Here is a 20,252-nt window from a genome sequence, read left to right on the forward strand (position 1 = left end):
TGCAACTCTGCTTATGTATTTGAATGCAATCCTATTTTATTACTGTCAACGTTTTGCCCGGTGATGCATTTAATGTTTGAATGGAAGGTGCTGTTAAATAGATTTACTACCTTTGCTTACCTTTACTGCCAGACTGTGAGCTTATAGCGCAGCTGTAGGAGTTACTGTGTTGTTATTGGCCCAAAGGAACCAAATGAGTCCGTAAATCCTTCATTTTATTGATTTGATTGACAATATGGTGTGCATGTTGTTGACTTACATAGTCAGAGTATCTACAAACAGACCACTGAAGTCCACAATTACTGCAAATTAATTATAACTCTTTCTCTGCATTCAAACAGTACTTTGAGTGTAGTGTTGTACTTATAACACAGGAAAGCAAGGGAAACCTATTTGTGACACCAAGATCCTGCAAAGCAGTTAAGGTGAAAGAGATGTGAGGATGTTAAAATTTTGTACAAAATAGGTATAATTTCATGCATTTTAGTGGATTTTAGCTCTCATAGGTGACAGTAATAGGTGTCAGTAAATGTCTCTACTAATTTGATGCAATTATACAGTAAAGCAAAGTGTGGAGAAATTTTCAAGGACAACATATTTTCCAGGACATTTGGCATTTCTTCTAATTTTCCATGTCTAGAAAACAGCAAATTATTTTTCAGGTTTTCCAGGACACATGGAAACTCTGTGCAGGCTATGCTTTTTAACAAAATAATATAAGCAACAAACGGCATCATTATACAAAGAAATAAAAGCTTATCATAGAAACCATAACACACTGAGGTAAAAATGAACCCAGACAGAAAAGACTGTGAGGCAGATTTGTTACTTTAATCGAGTACCTTTTTATAAGAAGCATTTATAAAAATAATTTTAATTTATAGACATAACAATATACAGTTATACATATACAAGCATGGATATACAGTAATAAGTATCATTTTGTGTTAAATCATTCCATTATGAGACTATGTATATATACTGTGTTCTGATGTAAGATCTGCATTCAATAAATCCATAGCACGAGGAAATAGCTCTTCAAACAGACGCATGCTTCTTTGTGCTCATCACTTTGTTGAATCTGATTGGATAAAGTTGACCCTTACAGGTTAAGAGTTTAGAGGTTACCATTAAGAGGTCTTTAGCCTCACTTTGGTTTAACTGAGCATAAAAAAACATTGCATATTTAATACTGTGGTTGATCAGCCAAAAGTGGTTTCACTTCAGCCACAAACCAGATAAGATAATATGTCTGATGCATCCCTGCAGTCACAACGATAATGTCTGAAGATATAAAGAAAGAATCACATGCTATTTCCCTATTGGTGAGAGCTGTATTAATATCAGTAATATCACCATGTTGTCACGGTGATGTTGCAGTGTGTCCGTTGTAGGAGATTTGTGGAATTCCATTACTACTAGAATTGTCCAGGGTCTCCTGTTAAAAGAAAAAACAGGTGAACATCCACACTATTGTATAATACTAGAAAGACTTTTTCCTCTTTACATGTGCCACCTTGTCGGTCATCTCATGAGAGTGATGCAGCGAGTGTTCCCTTTCCAAAAACATCCTCTGCTGTTCGGAGCTGGCCAGTCGACAGGTGAGCCACGTCGACAATGTGCAAGACGATATCCCTGAAGAAAACACAGAGGGTAAAAGAGAGACAAAACAGTGGACTACACAATACATATCTGCACAGCTATTGTATTTTCTATTATTTTGTGTACCCTTTTTCATATTCATTTTCATAAAATAAGTAAATGCAATCAATAGATTTCAGTTTCCTGTTTATAGGTGACATTTTGAGGACTTTTCACAATTCAAAAGCTATAATATTTAGTCTTGAGTTGTTAGTAAAAAGAAAAATTCTATTCTGTCAACTGGGCAGAGTTTATGAGTGATGATGCTTCACCAGACTGGGGTCCCGTGCTGCTCTCGGGACAGTGTTGGTACATTCTCTTATGGAGTGGCTATTTAGTCTCTCCAATATAATGTTCACTGCAGTCTTCACTACACTGAATGGAGTAGACCCCATTGCTTTGTTTGTGGCTCGGGGTTTTGTCCTTTCTTCATAAGAGAATGTACCAACATTGTTGTGATAGCAGTTTGGGACTCCAGTTCGCCGTGAATCTCCATCTCAAAGCCACTAACCACTCCTCTGAACATAGTGAGGTACAGATCTTAGCCAAAGAAAAATGGTTTGAGAGGGGAGTTAAAGAAGCCATTTTTGTTAGGAAACACAGTCCATCTTTGAACAGGAATGGGGGGCTTAGACATAATTTATCTCCTATTTATAACACCATCCTCCTAAATCAAAACAAGGAAAACAACAGTGATAGCCAGTATATTATATTATTATATTAGGGGACTGAACCATTATGCAAAATTGACCCAGGCACAGCTCACACTTAGTATAGTTCAGTAAACCTAGCTAAGAAACAAAAACTGTAAACAACAGGTATGTTAGTTTCAGTGTAGTTAACTCCTCCCTTCAGATACATATAAAGCAGTGTCCACCAGCGATCTGACCAGAACTGAAGAAGCAGTTTGGATGAGCAGCGAAACGTCTTCACTCTAAAACTTTTGTCTAGTTTACACAATTGAACTATTGCTTTAGGCCATACCAGGATAACTAAGGGATTACACAGACATCTTGAATTACTATAGCGGTCTTGAAGTTAATAGTTTGGAGGTTACTACTAAATTAGTACTAAAGAACTACTAAAGTAATGAATATTAATGATGAGATAAGAACAACATTTTTATTGGATCCCCATCTGTCAAGTACATTCTAAATAACTGCCATACTGAGCTATACCCATTTCAGCCACAAGAGATCAGTAAAGCACCATTTTAGCCTTTGTAATTTAGCCTTTAACTACTGTGCAGTTGAAGGTGTTGGGACATGTAAACATCTACCGGTACATATAATAATGAGTTATTTCACCCAGGCATGCAAGTGTCATTGCCGCCAGGTGGACTGAATGCATGGAGCTGGGTTTTTTGCTGAGCGCACGGACAAACTGGAAGTTGAGGATTCCACCGATCAGACCACAGATACAGCAGGCTGAAAACAGGATCATCTATGAGTCAGACAAAAGGAGAGAGGGAGCGCTTGTGGTTATTTTGCTTACCAAAAATGTTATATATTTCAAGGGAATGCAAAACTGGATACGTAGGGGCCACAAATGCAATTTCATAATCTGGTGATATGTATAATGTGTAACATGTATAATTATAAAAAAAAAAAAATCTCCATTGACATAGATTTATACTGTCAGTCCCCAAACTGTAAACAAACAGGCAAAATGTGATAAGAAGAAGTGGGAATTTACAATTGAACTTCCATCATTATCATTTTCCTGTTAAGGAGTGAAGGCTGCAGTGATGATGGATGAATGACAGTCAAAATAAATCTAATTTCCTATAATTCATTATAAATTATAATGTTTTCATCTTGCCTCATGTGGATTATTGTAATTCTGTGCATGTGGGGCTGGATCAGGGCTCCCTGCAGCGCTAACAGAATGTTCAGAACGCTGCAGCTTCTGACAAAAACTAAGAGACAAGACACATCACGTCTGTGCTGTGCAACCTGCACTGGCTCCTGTTTCATATCAAGTGCAGTTCAAACTGTTATTGATTGTGATAAATATCTGCACTCTATGGGTCCTCTTTATTTGAGGGAGTTACTGCAGTCCTATACTCCCCCTAGAGCCCAGAGGCCAGCTAACCAGCTCTTGCTGGCTGTGCCCAGAGGTGACAGAGCCTTTTTTGTGGCAACCTCAGACTATGGGACAGCGCCCTCTGCCTGGCAAATTCTCTCAGTCTTTAACGCAGTTTAAGACTAGACTGAAAATCCACCTCTTCCCCTTGGCATTTAATACTAGCTAGACAGGGTATCTACCGGTAGTAGTTTTATTATTCTTTGCCTATGTGTCGTGTTAGTGTTTTTGTTGACTTTTATATAAAGCACTTTGGTCAGCTTTTGCTTGTTTTAAATGTGCTTTATAAATAAACATCAACTGGATTGAAGTTTTGGTTTCTTAGCAACATGATTAATTGATGTCTGCATGAGTTTTACCACCAACTGCTTTTGGTGCATGTGTGTGTTGTGTTTTGTTTTGAAGGCCAACGTTTTTTTTTTCATTGGTTTCAGCGTAGATGGCTCTAACCGCATGGAAAAGGGCATCTCTGGTTTCAGTCATTACCTGCTGAAGTGTTGAGATCGGCTGGCAGGAGTCCGGAGCCTAACCAACCTAATGCAATCACTGTCCCAGAGGCAGACAGGACAATGCAAGGAAAGCTTTCTGATACGCACTTGACTAGAAGAATGTTGGTAAATAACAGGGATCAAAATGAATGGGATAGTTAAACAGACAGTGTTAGTTTTGTGAAGTGTAATAGTAATGGTGGATGTTGCAGGAGATGGTGTTGACATTGATTTATAGCAGACAAAGACACATAGACAGACAGTGAGGGAGAAACATGAGGACTCGGAAGGGGGAGTGAAGCTAAGCAAAAAAAAGAGTGACAGAAAAAGCCAGAGAGGTGACTGGTTGTCTCTTGTACTCAATTCACACAGAAACTGCTCTACAGACTTACTCAGGCTGGACTAAAGGCCTTTTGGGTCATGAACGTAAGATATGGAAGAGATGAATAATATGTTTTTAACTTATTTTTAAGCACGTCTGTTCTCCTTAAACAGTTCTTGTGCTACCAGGAAAATATGATGATGCAACAGTAACAGTAATGTTTTCTAAAGAAACACCAAAATATGGATTGGATATTTTTTCTATTTCATTTCAATAATAAAAAAAGAAACTCAGGTTAAGAATAATTGAAGTAGACTGTGTATGTTTGAACAAGATATTTGTTGAGCAAGCTTAAGACATGGTCTACAGTATACTTACAATAAGCCCTGTCCTCTTGCGAGCACACAGCACTCCACACATCCCACAGACGAGAAACTGTACAGACAAAAACAAGTGCACAAGTTAGTGAGAAACTTGGAGGAAACAGCTGAAGTCATTCTTCATAAGCCGCTCATTTGATGCATTGTCTTGGTGCAAAGTGAAATAAATGTGAGTGTGGTGGACCCTTGGGCTGATTCTGACTAAACTAGAAGAACAAAGCTGTAAACTGCAGGGGGGCATTTAAAACTAAAATTGTGACTTAAATATGTCACTATATAAATTCAAATGCTGTCTTCTGCATCTCTACAAAGAAGCAGTTTACATCAGGAGATGTCACCTTTACATGACCATGGTCAGAAGTGGCTGATTCAGCAGTTGGTTGAACATGCAGAGCACATGCTGCCATTGACTGTGGAATATTAAAGTATATGAACTACATCACAGCTGGATACAAAATATTGGCCAAAACTTTCCAGTATCTGTCCAAGCCCTGGAGTTCTGGAACAATAGGCACATGTCAGAAAAGTCCAACAAGCTTTATGAGCCATTCTTATTGACCCATCTTTACAATTATAAAAAAAAACAAACCCAAAACATTCTATTCTTTGTTATAAAATCCAGTGTTTGAAGTAGCTTTAAAAACATCAAACTTAGCCTTTTTGGAACTCTAACAAGTCTGCTTGTTTCAGGACTTACACAGAGCCCGCTCCAGACCGGGGAAGCGTCACCCTGTTGCGGCTTGTGCTCTCCCCGGACAGCGCTGATTCCCACGGCCCCCAGGACGATGCTAGCCACACCCAGGCCCACCTCCAGCACGGACAGCAACAGCAGGCTCCATAGGATCTTCCGACTGGAGCACATCGTGCCCCGCGCATTGCTCCAGCTGCAACGGCAGAGGCGGCGAACAGACAACCGGTGAGTCCAGCTCAGTGCGCTCCAAGTGCGCTTACATCTCACAGCCTGCGCAGGATTAATCAGGTACGAAGGAAGTGAAAAACTGCCTCGATGAAAATTAAAAGTAAAATGCGGTCCGCAGAACAGATGCTCCGTTCTCCATCGCTGTCCAGGTTGTGAGTGTGCGCGCCACACACGCGCTCAGCTCTGGAGCGGGGGTCATCTCCTCCACACGTGCGCTCTGCCCCATCTGCGCTGAGAGGGGGTCGCTCTGTGTCTACCCCGCTCCTTGTTCACTGTTACGTCAAGCTAAAGCAAGTACGACTTTTGAGGAGCTCATAAGACAGCTGTCAAAGAGGAAAGGATTTTGAACAGGCTTTTGACTGTTTATGTTTGGCATAAAAAGAATGGAACAGGCGCAGAACGAAACCAGTCACTCTTCAACTGCGCACGAAAACTGTCCAGTCTAGAGCTCATTAGTAGGCCACGATTATCCTATAATTTATGTTAGGTTTTTATTTTTTTTCTTCTTTTTGCAAAATAACTTGAGCTACCTTGAGCTCACCCCTTTATCTCACCCTTGTGTGAGCCATTTAACCGGATCGAGCCTCAGTATTGAATGATCTCACGTGTCCTTCCTTGACTGAAGTCTAAATGCAGCGTGGACAGGCTACATGTTACTTGCTTTTTAGGATTAGGCCAATTTCCTTGTGTTTCATTTGAGCACTGCTAAGACATTACTGACCATTTGACTAAAACAAAGCTGCAGGGCTTCATGTGGGCTCCTGCATGTTTCATGACTTTGTATCGTTATTTTAATCAAATCCACTTATTTTAAAGAGCGCTGCTGTTAAATTGTGCTGAAAGTGCTGAGGTAAACACTGGACACAGCACTCTGCTCTGCTTTGTGTGGAAACATTCTCTAGTGTTGTGTCCTGATTGGAACATGCAGAATTAATGACTCGGAGTGTTTTATTTTATTGGTTTATCTCGATGCACTTAACTGTTTACATGCTTCCTCTCCTACTGATAATACTTTGTTCGAGTGTTGTCTAGTTTTCTTCTACTTCTTCTCAAACTACAACATTTAAATAATGATGAGAGCTATAACAGCATATCCCACGTGAGCAGACCAGTGTTTATTTGTTATAAAGCAGGGACTGAGCTGCACGTGGTAGGATCCAATCGGTTTTTATTGGTCTGGAATAAGATGCAGCCATTGGCCTAGAGCCTAAACTGTAGCAGGAGCTGATCAATAGCAGTGAATTTGCTTGTCTTTCTCACTGACTCTCGGATCACATCATGGGGCCATTTACTTTGCAATTTTATCTGCTATGCTTGACTGGTGGGTTGCGATCATTTCACGGGGCATATATAATGTAGTTAGTGTTGATATTGTGCAGTGAGCAATTGTTTTTATTAGGAGTAAAGACACATACAGATTTGCCACTGCAGCATGGCTCAGATCTTAGAAGTGAATCACATTTGGAAACTTACATTTTCAGCGTAACAGTCCTGGCATTGACTCACAGTTAAATCTTTCATTGTCCGGTTGGTGGCATTATTAGACAGAAGGAGGACAACCCCTGAGGAATACGATGACATATTGCTAGGATAGACCTCACTCACTCATATTAGTGACCCGGGGCTGGAGATGTATGGAGTTCTATTTAGCTAAGTGGATAAAGACAGGAGGTGCCTGGAAGTTCGTTGTCCCCAGAGGCTCATTATAAGCTCCTCAGTGGTCCCCTTGGCCATTTGTGGGCCCCTGAATCATTAGGACATATATGGTGCTGGTTTGTAATGACTGGAGCGCCAGGCATATGTCAATCTGCTGGTAGACCCTAGAGACAGGAGGAGAGAAGGGACAGGTGGGGAGAAGGAGCAGGAGGAGAGAAGGAGCAGGAGAAGAGAAGGGGGCAGGAGGAGAGAAGGGGCAAGAGCAGAGAGGGAGCAGGAGGAGAGAGGGAGCAGGAGGAGAGAGGGAGCAGGAGGAGAGAGGGAGCAGGAGGAGAGAGGGAGCAGGAGGAGAGAGGGGGCAGGAGGAGAGAGGGGGCAGGAGGAGAGAAGGGGCAGGAGCAGAGAGGGAGCAGGAGGAGAGAGGGGGCAGGAGGAGAGAAGGGGCAAGAGAAGTAAACTGATGTGTGAAGAGACAGGAGGAGAGAGGGAGCAAGAGAAGAGAAGAGGCAAAGGAAATGAAGGAGCAGGAGGAGAGAAGGAGCAAGAGAGGTGAAGGGGCAGGAGGAGAGAGGGAACTAGAGGAGAGAGGGAGCAGGAGGTTTGAATGGGCAGAAGAGTGAAGAGACAACAGGAGGAGAAAAGGGTCAAGAGGAGAGAAGGAGTAAGGAAAGTGAAGGGACAGCAGGAGGAGAAAAAGGGCAGGAGGAGAGAGAGGACAGGAGGAGAGGCTGTCTTTGAGGCTGTACTTCACTGTGGGTGAACAGGTGGGGAGAGTGTGTCAGCTGAGTGACATTACTGAAGTATCTGCATGTCAGCTATAGGCTCCTATTGACGTATTGCCTGTTCCACTAAAATCCGAAGTTTTAACAAAGGCAGTCCAATAAATATTTATGAATGAAAACTACATCATGTAAACTTCAAGTAAGTCAAACTGAAATCACATGATCCATGCATGTGGGAAAGTATAAGTACAGTTTTTATTTGTTAATAAGGTTTAGAGATTGACTGATGAGCAATCAATATGCATTTTTTTTAGTAGCATGTGGCTGATAAGCTCTACCAATCTTTTTGGGTTGTTGATGTAGAGCCAATTCTGACATTTTATACTACATATAAGTAACTATAAATAACTCAGTGTTTATACAGGGCACTGCTTTACATTAGAAAAGAATAATGAGAAAAATATTATCAATGCTTTTTTGTCTCCACTACATTCCTGCTCTCCTATAAGACTGTGAGAGAGTAGTGCTGTCGTTTTAATCGGCCTAAAATACAGTACTGGAGTTAATCTGCCTACAACAGTACAGGAGTTAAAGCCAATAAAATGTAGCATCCCCACTTGTTTGGTGGCTTTTCCAGTGATGCAAGAGCATAATGCTAAGTGCACACATGAACTCTATCACAAACTCTCCTGCAGGCACAATTAAGCAGATATATTTAACTCAAATGAACTCACAAATAAGCACAATGTAAGGTGTATTTTTAGAAGAGCACAGTCAGTCTGTGCATAATCTACCAAGCCCCTGGTGAGCTGCAGATGTACCAGCCTCCAATTAAAATCGCGCTTTCAAAGAGGTTGTATTTCAGGTCTGACTGAACTTGAAAAGTGGCTGTATTTTGAGTTTAAAGTGTTAAAGCATTAGAACAATGGATGTGTAGAAGGGAAGGCAATAAGCTGCATTGGAATTACGTGATTCCTCGCAGAGCTCAGTGGCAACACAAGGACCAGAGAGGAATTATCGATCAATACTTTGTTGGATTGTCTTTGATTGTTGGAACATATACAGTCACAATCAACTAACATACACAAGGCCTGTCACAAGAACACATCTGGAAGCATGATATATTGCTACAAAGATGTACCTATACAACAATAATGCAAGATAATCCCTGTAAGCAAATGTTTATATATACAGCATCATTAAAAGGCCTGAGCAGCAACAAATAAATAGCAGAAGCATCAAGGCCTAACATACACAGCTCATTTCTACCACTTTCTATGTGGGTTTAGCATTTATATTTGTATTGTTGCATACTGATATAAAATACTCCACATATATGACTGTGTGTCTCATGGGAGGCACTTCCTGTTTATTACACATGTGCTGCGGTGATGTCTTTATTGTGTTAATGTTTACACTGGGGTTTTTATGCGATCATTGGATGGGCTTTTGCAAATTTTATATTGCACTTTACATCAAAACTCTGCATTGTTTGATGCTCTAAAGGTCATTTTTGTTTCTTCTATGATGATAATAAAATTTTGAATCTTGAAATTGTACCCATTGGCGGTGTGATTCTACCTCCCACACTTAACCCACTTCACCCCCAGTGTCTGCGTACACTGGTATATGAATGTATGTGTGAATAGGCTAGTGGTTCCTTGATGTAAAGTGCTTTGAGTGCCTTGAAGATGGAAAAGCGCTCTATAAAATTGTACACATACATAGGAGGTAAGATGATTCATGTGGCATCGTGTACATAAACAGCTGCTCTCCAGTGCGGCAGAGCCAAAGCAAGTCAGCGCCAGTGCTCCCTTTGTCAGCAGCACCCAACAGGAGCCTGCTGAGCATAGGATGAGAAAAGATTGGATGTGCAAGGTCAAAGGTCACATGCTGTTTGCTTAATTAATATTATGGAAATGTGAAAGGTCACCACAAACGGTGAATTCGGCCTGTGAGAAGAATGCCATTTCCCATCTGAATATACAGGCTAATTAGTGGTTTGTTTTTGTGTTAAAGTTATTTAATGCATAAGGCCAGTAAGTATGGTTCTATGCTGTGTGGAGACTGCAGTCAGTTTGTGCAGCTGTGGGACGTAGATGTTTTTGCAGGGTTGTCCTTGAACTCTTAAATGCCGCTTTAGCAACACAGAGATCAAGGAGAGTGTGGTGACTGTATGAGGTATGCATTTAAAGCATATTATCTTGAATATATTAATCTGCATTTTAAAATATCCTGTCTTTAGTCAAGTTCTTTAGTGGAGTGTCAAGCCTGTTATAGAACTGGAGGCTTGCAGTGGGTAATGGTCAGACAGTAGAGTTAGTAAGTGGTAAGAATAAATAGTATATTTTGACACTCTATTTAATTATTATTTAATTACTATACCTTATGTTTTGTTAGAGATTTTTTGTTATTAACCAGTTTCATTTTTGCAAATTTCATGTTGTTTTCATTATTTAAATAGGCAAGGCAAGTTTATTTGTATTTATTTCAGCACAATTTGTACTCAAAGTAATTCAAAGTGCTTTACAGAATAAGAAAGACATTAAAATCACAATATAGCAACTCAAAACATAAATAATCACAAATAATCATGATAAAATTAACATTAAAAGAGAAGAGTGCAGAATAAAAACCTTTCAGTCATATGCACAGCTAAACAGAACTTTTTGGAGCCTGGAGTTGAACATTGCTAAAGTAGAGGCCTGTCTCACATCTTCAGGAAGACTGCTCCAGGTTTTAGCTACATAAAAATGAAACGATGATTCCCCATGTTTACGTCTGGTTTAGCCCTGGTTCAGTCCTGACTCTGGGCACCAGTGTGAGATGGTTCATATGGCACTAACATGTGGAAGATATTTTTTGGTGCTAGGCCGTGACTTGTACACAAGCAGAACTGCTTTAAAATCTATTCTTTGATTCACAGGAACCAGTGAAGAGACCTGAGCACCGGATGCATGTGCTTGTAGTTCTAGTTCTAGTCAGGACCGGAGCAGCAGCATTCTGGATATACTGCAGCTGTTGTAACGTTCGTTTGGAGAGGCTGGTGATCAGTCTAACCTACTCGAGACAAATACATGAGTCTCTAAGGTGAAGTCATTCACCTTCAAAGTTCAGACCAGCTACTGTATGTTAAGGTCAGTGAAATAATGTTTAAATCTGATCTAAGGCTCCTTCTCAGTTCAAGTTTATTTATATAGCAGATTTAAAACAGCTTCAGATGACCAAAGTGCTTCACATAAAAACAAGTATAGAGATAACACAATGCATAGGTGTCACAGTTTTACTTAGGACCCAAAAGCAGCACATAACTGGTAAGTACCGTAGTTCAACTGTTTATTGTCCAGGCTAGTAATCAGGTAAATGGTAAGTATCAGGCTGGGAGGGTCCAGCGATGCAGGTAGGTATTGAGCTGGCTAGCAGGTAGACCCGTAGACAGGTTGGAGGCAGGCAGGTAGACAAACAGACAGGTAGGGGACAGGCAGGAAAGCAGCTTACAAAAACTCTGGCATCAAACACATCTACTAACTGAAGTATCAACAACAAACTGGCAAGGAGTGGATGAAAAAGAGGCTTCTTTTACTGCAGGTAAAGAGGAAAATTGGATCTAGGTGTGCCAGCTGTCAGATCAGGTAAGCCCACACCCAGGTGGGAGGAGAGACAGACAACAGGGAAAACAGCAGAAGGGAGGATCCTGACAATCAAGATCCTGTCTAGTTGGTATTAAATGCCAGGGAGAAGAGGTGGGTTTTCAGCCCAGTCTTAAGTTTGGAGATGAAGAATTGGATCTTGAGTGTATTATAACAATTGCTACTTAATACAAATCAATGAGGTATTTTGTTTTTGTTTATTAATATGGTTATTTCACATTCTCATTTGTGACGCTGCTTCTAATACAGTATAATGCTGGTCATTGTCACTTGTCTTGGGGATCCCCTTGGTTCTGCTGGCAGTACTGGTCTGGTGTCTCATTGTGGTTAACCTGTCAGAAAATAGTGGTCACACTTAAATGTTTGGATGTCTATATATTGACTTTTTGAAAATGTAAACACCGACTCATACATTATATATGGCAATAATAAAGCTCTGACAGGCTTGGGGCGCTCCCAGGTCATTTCAAGTCAACACCACTGGAGTCAATTCTATTATTTTTAGTGGTTAAACAGGGTTTACACACAACCCTTGTGTGACTTAAGATCTGAGTGCTATAAATAATACAAGTGAATGATGACAGGTTCAATTTGTAAGCTCCCAGAAGACCAGTCCTGAGAGAGACGTATTGATCAAAAGGCTAATTGATCAGCAGGATTCATCTTCTTGTAGTGTTCACTTGTAGGGGCAGATAAGGCATCATTAACTTTGTTCATGTCACACTATGTTGATGTACTTTTTAAATGTAAACAATAATAATAAAATAAAAACATAGGAATAAAAAAAAAAAAATAGAACTTCCACACATGAAGTTTATCTGTGTTTTACCCCTCCTTCAGTACAGATGCCAGGGACTTTTGCCAAACCTGCCAGTTTTGGCCTTGCCTCCTGAGTTAGTAGTGCAGCTATTTTTACTATTTGATATGATGTAATTTCCACAGTGAATCAGTGCATGTCTCACAATTCATTTTAAGCATGTTTAACAGTCAATCTAGAGTTTTTTTCAGACACGTCCTTGTACTACTCACCATAAATGCAGCTAGTCTGTTGTTCCTTTGTGGACTTTTTCTGGATCTGCACTTGCTGTGTGGGCAACCACTCTGCCAAGTAAACAAGACTTATTAAGTATTAAACAGTTGACATTAGGGACCACAGCTAGCACATACACACACATTATTAGTGATGCTCAAAGGCAAAGTGGGTCTGATCCAAGACAGTCCCATAGCAGAGTCATGTTCTCCTCTCACAGTGAAATTGGACCCATCCTCCATAGGACAGAGGTGCTGCACCTAAACAGTGCACCTCTGGAGCAGACAGGAGGAGAACCTGATCCTGGACCGGATTTCAGTCTAACTGATTCAGCTCAAATAAGACCTTAAACTACCCATCCCATGTTCTTGTAAGAAAAACGATTTCAGTGTATTCCACGCTCTTGTTTGGTTAATGTTTAATGTCTCATTTTTAGATAGTATTTTATTGAATGGCCACTAGAGGGCCACATTACACAGCATGTACTAAAATGTATACTCCTGTACAAAAATGTAGTAAAGGAGCTCTGCTTGTGTACATGTCTCTCCATGGCCTAGCACCAAATTACATCTCCCACATGTTAGTGCCATTTGAACCATCTCACACTCTGAGGACTTCAGGGACCAGCCCAGAGTCATGACTAAACCAGGACTAAACCAGGACTAAACCAGGACTAAACCAGGACTAAACCAGGACTAAACCAGGACTAAACCAGGACTAAACCAGGACTAAACCAGGACTAAACCAGGACTAAACCAGGACTAAACCAGGACTAAACCAGGACTAAACCAGGACTAAACCAGGACTAAACCAGGACTAAACCAGGACTAAACCAGGGGACTCAGTGTTTCACTTTATGCAGATAAAACCTGGAACAGTCTTCCTGAAGATGTGAGACAGGCCTCTACTCTGACAATGTTTAAATCCAAGCTCAGATTCTGTTTAGCTGTGCATATGACTGAACATTTTTTATTCTTTAAAATTAAACAAACCTAAGCATGAATAATAATTATGTCTTTCTTATCCTTTAAGCACTTTGAATTACTTTGTGTATGAATTGTGTTACACAAATAAACTTGCCTTGCCTAATATTTACATTTAAATATGATACTTCACCATGATGGCAAACACAGATTACATTAGTATGCACAGTATGCACAGTTTGCAGAGAGCTGATTTTATCTGCTGCTTGTTTGCATTGCACTGACTCTGCTTCATCATTGAGGTGTTTCTGTCACTGCCATAAATGGTCACATTTGAATGGTGGCACTTGTATTGCGTGGGTCAGTGGATCCTGGCATTGCTGCTTTTCATTCATTCATTTCATTCATCTCAGCTGAGATATTTTTGTATCTAAATTTGGTACCATTTCAACTGAAATGATGATGCTGCCTTGGGACAACCTTTACTTAGTTTCTCTTTCACTTCATAGGGGCAGTTTAATCTGGCACATCATCTGTTAAACAAGAGAAAGTCCCTTTATCCCCATAATCTCTTCAGATTTTACAGAACAGTAGTTAAGCCCAGTATTGTGAAAGCAAAATTTTGAGTTGGTGTTTTCATGCCCCACCTCTGTCACACCTAAATGACAGTGCTTCACCCAGGAAGGAAACTCCCTGCTTTTCCAAATGTCCACCAACACATGCAGCTGTGTGTGGACCCGGGGACCATGTCAACACACATTTATGAGCAGCATCAAAGCACACATTCATGCAATAAAACAACATCTTTCCCTGTTAGGGCAGTTAGCAAAACTGAAACATGAAATGAGGCGAGCAGAGTGACATATCTGTGAATGACGTATACTAGAAGGCGTTATTTGAGGGACAAAATGCATTTGTGCGTAGACATCATACAGTCTATAGACACACCACACACACGCACGCACACACCCCCCCCACACACACACACCCACACCCACACACACACACACACACACACACACACACTGTTGTGCTGATTGCCATGAACGATTTTTCCGAGCAGCACCAAATGTAAGAAAGTGGACACAGAACACAGTGTGGAGTTATAAAAACATTGTGTAGAATTGGACCAGTATTACCGTTGCACACACTGGACAGACCCACCCCTATGACATATACAAAACAAGTATTACACAATATTTTGTAATCTTTTGTGAAGGTTTCTTCTGTCTTCTAATTTTCATCTGATTTGTTATGTAAACAAACCATCCCCTCTGCAGCCTGCGCTTTCCTGTTTTGTCTCATTTTAATAGAAGATAGAAATAGAGTGTGCAGGTGGGCGAAGGTTATGGGGGTGAGGTACTTAGCAATAGGCAGTTATTTACCATACCACCTTACTCAATACCCCATCTCACCTGATCTCAGACGTTAAGCACGGTTTAGCCTGGTTAGAGCAGGATTGGAGACCACAGGGAATATCAAGTGCCATAGTGGGGCAGCAGTGGCTTCGTGGTTAGAGCACTTTCCTGCTCAGGCCGGTGCTGCTTGTGTCCTTGGGCAAGACACTTCACCCACCTTGGCTCCAGTGTCCATGCTGGTGTCTGAATGTGTGTTTGTGAGAGCGAATACGGGACAGTGGATGGAAATGAGCCTGTGGCCACAATTCACCATGTTTACAGCATGTAGGCTTAGATTATGTTTATCAGCCAAGTAAATAGTAATCAAATAAAACATGTTCACAAAGCGGACTGCAGTTGTCGTAGCCTACTCAACGTATTTATTTGAATATTACAATATTTATTTGAAAGTGATTGTTCAGTAAATAAGCAGTGGTTGTCTTTTGTGCTTACGTTTTACATTACATTTTACTGTGCAATTACATCTTTTTTAACTGATCCTGTGACAAGTTTGTGATTTCCTGTTCCTGAATGAATTATATTTAGCTCATCGTGTAATTCAGAAAGACCATTCATATTCACTTCTATAGCTCCTTTTTAAGAAGTGGAATCCACGCCTGTGACTCAGCTGGTTAAACTTCTGTTTGATATAATAATAAATCTTATCTCTCCTGATACAGTAATGCTTCAGTGTGTCCTTGGTATGAGCTTGATATCTAAGGAATGACCGTGTCTGCAATGTCGGGAAGATAAAACAATAACCTTCATTTTTTAGATTTTCTTCTGAAATTAACTGCTTTGGACTTGAGGAATTTGCTTAACAATAGAAGTAGTGGGCAGTGTATTATTTAAAATGACTGAGTGACTATTCTTCTTTAATTAAACCTGCCTTACGTCAGGACCACTCTTTTGCCTTTCTTTTAGGTCCAAGTAACTTCCTTCTTTCCCAGAAATCTTTGACTCACAAGAAGCAATGTTTTGGCTACATAGATTCTTCTTCTGAAAAAACAAACAAACAAAAAAAACATGATAATGAATCCGTATTGTAAAATACATACAGGCCAATTATGAAGTAATTTCATTTAGGTTAGTATCTCTACCTCCATCTAGTGGCTAGTCCTCAATTCTTCTTAATTCTTACCCATTCATAATCTCTCGGAAGTTGAACAAACTATAAAAAATTACGCGAATAGGATGCACATGGCTCACATGACTGAGCTGAGGTTGTGTAAGAGGAATCTGAGCTGGGTGGTGCCAGTGGTGTGAGGGTGTATGCATATATAGATTGGACTGGATACCGAACCGCACCAGGGTATATCATTGTCACCCCTCCCTGAATTTAAAATGTGCTATTTCCCTGAAGATACCAGCACAGCGGCTAAAAGTCCTTGAGACTTGAGTGCGACCCCTCTCTTCTTTCTTTTCACTTTCTTCTCTCATTCTTGTTGCGGAGCTGGCACTGTGCCTGTCTCACTCTCTCTTGCTGTGTGGACTATAACAGGATTACAGGGGGTTAGAGTGGGACTGTCTGACCCCTGCCTCAGAGGAAAAGGTGAAATTAGAGAGAAATTATGAGTAGATTTGTTTGGGAATCGTGGCATTCACTTTCGTATTTCGAGGACAAGTGCCCCTTTGTGTCCAGAACACAAGCCTTTTTTTGTGCCTATAAATCAAACTATAAATGTTTCACACTTTGTGTGTTAGGGAAATTTGAGATATGATATGTCATTTTTACTGCACTGAAGTATAACAAAACTCAACTTTGTGTACTTCTACTAACGACAACAACTACATAATAATACATCAATATGCTATAAACTGTAACTTCAGATATAACTATGAGCTATAACATTTTTCTATCAACTCTATTAAGTAACTCTATTAGTAAAAGTAGTAAAGTACTGTACTTTTACTTCACTACATGTGAGAGCAGGTATCTGTACTTTCTACTCCACTATATTTTTGAATTGGACTGAAAAGTAAAAGGTTTTTTTTATTATTATTGGAGACCTTTATAATTTGAGCAAAAAAAAAAGAAAAAAAGTAACCACAAATATACAAATAAAAACAGCTAGAATAAAAAGATTGATTGAGTTGTTTCTCTTGAACTAAATGCAGCATAAATCTGTATCAAAGTCATTATATTTGAAGTTTTCAAAAAAATACTTTTACTTTTTATTCTTGAAGTACATAAACAACTACTTTTTCATGTGATGCTTTTACTTTTACTTAAGTGTTTATTTTGCTCTGGTATCTGTAGTAATATTGCCTAAGACTGAGTACTCAGTCCACCACTGTAAATGAGAGAATACTACCTACTAAATGCTTTCACATGGTTAAAAATATATAAAAATATACTTACTAACACATGTTTGTACTGTATAAACATGGAGTAATTTGGAATATTTGGAAAACAATATCTAAGTTGGATAGACATAAACAGAGTACACACTTATCCCTCCCAAATGTAGTGGACTTGTAATTGGATGTTGTGACCACAGTCTTATTGTTGTTATGCCATAGTGTCTAGAGTCATTCTGGTGGCTTAGTGAAATGTAGATGTACTTATAAATGTTATGTTCCAGCTGGACCACAAGGCCACACAAATGTCTGCGTCTACATAGTACAAACCACGGGCTTTCCTCGGTCTTATCCAGGAGGAAGCTAACGGATGTTTTCTTTTGAGTCCAGTCATGATACCACATACAATGTTTTATCCTTGTTCCCTTTCCAGAGGTATTTTACTCAAAGTCATTTCTCGCTTCTCTATTTTGTCCAAGAGCCAACCCAAACTACCGTGATTCAAGGTTAAGCACGTCCACAGAAAGTACACACTGAAATTCCTACGTAGAGCACCTACTCTCACTGGTTAATTTGAAAATAGGTCATAGGAGGAAGTTGTGCAGTTTCATCACAAAAGCAGAGGTGTATGGGTACTGTGGTCTTCATATGGTAAGACTTTGCATAGAGTAAAATTCTCACAGGTGGGGGATTTCTCAGTTTAACCCATGCAGCCAAGGCATCGTCACTAACTCCAGCCTCAAGGGGGTCAACAATGGAACACTTTATGAATTTAACCGGTTTCAAAATAGTGTTTTTCAGATAGAAATCAGTCACAGTCATTTCCTAAAGCTGCACTATGTCATTTTTCTGGTGCTGGGTTCAGCTGCCTGTCACCACAGAGATGTTTTGTGATGGCTTTGCCTAGAATTTTACACAGTGTAGCATTAAGATTGTCTATCACCATGGAGACAAGCAGGTGATACCAGCACTAGGCCAAGTTCCAAAAAAACAAAACAAAAAAACAATTGGCTGAATAATGAAAGATGGATAAGTTTAATGTCATATACTGTGGGACAATGCAAAGAGCGATAACATCTCCATGGGGACAAAGGTTATGTAGTGCACCTTTATAACCAACAAGCTTGTTTTCAGATCTCAAAATGCAAATGTCATGATCTACATTGTTTGGTTTCATGTGATCTCTGCACTATTGGGTTTTATGGTTTTTATTTAGGTGACATGCACAAAACAGGAAGTCGGGTTGCCTTTTAACTTCTGATGAAGTCACAAGGTAAATTAGTTAGTCAAAACCCCCAAAATGACATTTAAATCAAACAGTACCATTCATTTATGTAGGTGGGAGGAAACTCTAGTCTGTAAATTTTAAATAGTGGGGTTAAAGTTAAAAGGAGTCCTTCAAAAAAGTTATGGAAAGTATTCAGTACCAGGCCTGATTCAAAGCTGATGGTCTTCTGGTTCCACGGACGGTCACATCTAACTCATTTAGCTCCTATGTGACCTTTGACCCTTACTTTATCCTGTGCTCAAGTGCGCGAACCAAAGAATGTGCATCTAAATGAAACGCGTGGGCGAGACTGACCAAGAGGAGACAACGTTCAAGTGATTATTGGGTGGGAAGTGCCAGCAGACAGGTGACACAGGGGGCTGGAAAAAAGTGTTTGTGTCCAGAGAGTGATGAGACCAGACCAGCGTGATGAGAAGCTCAGTGGACTGCTAATATAAACACAGGAGGGGAGAGGAAGGGAGGAGAGGGAGAGGAGGGAGAAGGGAGATGAGGGCAGAGGAGAGGAGGGGAAATTAGAGGAGATGAGAGGAGGGGTGAGAGATGGAGGAAAGAGGAGGAGAGAGGACGGAGAGGAGAGAAAAGGCAAGAGAAGAGGAGAGTAGGGAGGAATGGACAGGAATGAGAGGAGGAGACAAGGGAAGAGGAAAAGAGAGGAGGGGTGAGGGAAAGAAAGGAGGGGAGAGGAGGAGAGAGGAGGGGGAGAGGAGGCACGTAAAGTGGAGAGGAGGGAAGGGGGAAAAGGCAGGAGAAGGGGAGAGGAGGCGCGAGAAGGGGGAGAGGAGGGGTAAAGAGGCAGGAGGGGAGAGGAAGGCGGAGGAGGAAAGAGGAAGGTGGAGGAGGGGAGACGGGTGGTGGAGACCGAAAATGGACTGGAGTGTTTTGTGTTAACTTTGGAACGATCTGCTCTCTGACAGCTCTCACCTGAATCTTGATGCTAAACAGTATTGATAAGGCCGGCGATGTTTACAGAAGAGTCCATTAGCCCCAAAAGGAAACACGGCCATATCTTCTGCTTACTGGCCCGGGTAAACTGGAAAGTGCTTGAAATCTGAGGAACTGTGTTTAAGTAACTCAATTTCATATTGTATAAAAAGATCTGTAAACGTCAGCAGTCAGTTATGACGGTAACAATGGAGCAGTTACAATGTTACTGTATTATATAGTGGCCTACATTCTCAAATACATAAAAGCAAATGCCTGTAAACTAAATCTGTCAGAGTTAACCAGTGATGGATAAAGTACTCAATTTTGTTACTTAAGTAAAAGTACAGATACAGAGGTGAAAAGTTACTCAAGTAAAAGTATCACAGAAAAAGTAGAAGTATTTAAGTACCCCTTTAAAAATGTCCTTTAAGAGTAAAAAGTAAAAAAGTGTTGCTAATTTCATATTGGAATTGTCAGCAGTAGCAATACAAATCAATTTCTAAATTTTTCTTTAGAATTGTGTGTA

General features: G+C 40.3%; 1 protein-coding gene across 1 annotated transcript; it reads right to left on the bottom strand.

The window, feature by feature from the left end:
• Window positions 1-812: 812 nt before the first annotated feature.
• LOC117378862 (transmembrane protein 196) lies at window positions 813-5,826 on the bottom strand. The gene is made up of 5 exons (XM_033975554.2): window positions 5,614-5,826; window positions 4,915-4,971; window positions 2,949-3,084; window positions 1,517-1,635; window positions 813-1,438 (listed from the first exon to the last, which is right to left on the bottom strand). The coding sequence occupies exons 1-5, from the start codon at window positions 5,776-5,778 to the stop codon at window positions 1,364-1,366; spliced, it is 552 nt and encodes a 183-aa protein (XP_033831445.1). The 5' UTR covers window positions 5,779-5,826; the 3' UTR covers window positions 813-1,363.
• Between the last annotated feature and the right edge of the window lie 14,426 nt (window positions 5,827-20,252).

The sequence above is a fragment of the Periophthalmus magnuspinnatus genome, chromosome 11, assembly GCF_009829125.3.
Source record: "Periophthalmus magnuspinnatus isolate fPerMag1 chromosome 11, fPerMag1.2.pri, whole genome shotgun sequence".
Classification (NCBI taxonomy): Eukaryota; Metazoa; Chordata; class Actinopteri; order Gobiiformes; family Gobiidae; genus Periophthalmus; species Periophthalmus magnuspinnatus.

Excerpts from the sequence above, each read along its gene's own strand:
- LOC117378862 (XM_033975554.2), bottom strand. The coding sequence starts at position 5,778 with ATGTGCTCCAGTCGGAAGATCCTATGGAGCCTGCTGTTGCTGTCCGTG. Across the intron at positions 4,972-5,613 it reads CGGTCTGGAGCGGGCTCTGT|TTTCTCGTCTGTGGGATGTG; the intron begins GTAAGTCCTGAA and ends TTGTCTGTACAG. Across the intron at positions 1,439-1,516 it reads CTCATGAGATGACCGACAAG|GAGACCCTGGACAATTCTAG; the intron begins GTGGCACATGTA and ends TTCTTTTAACAG.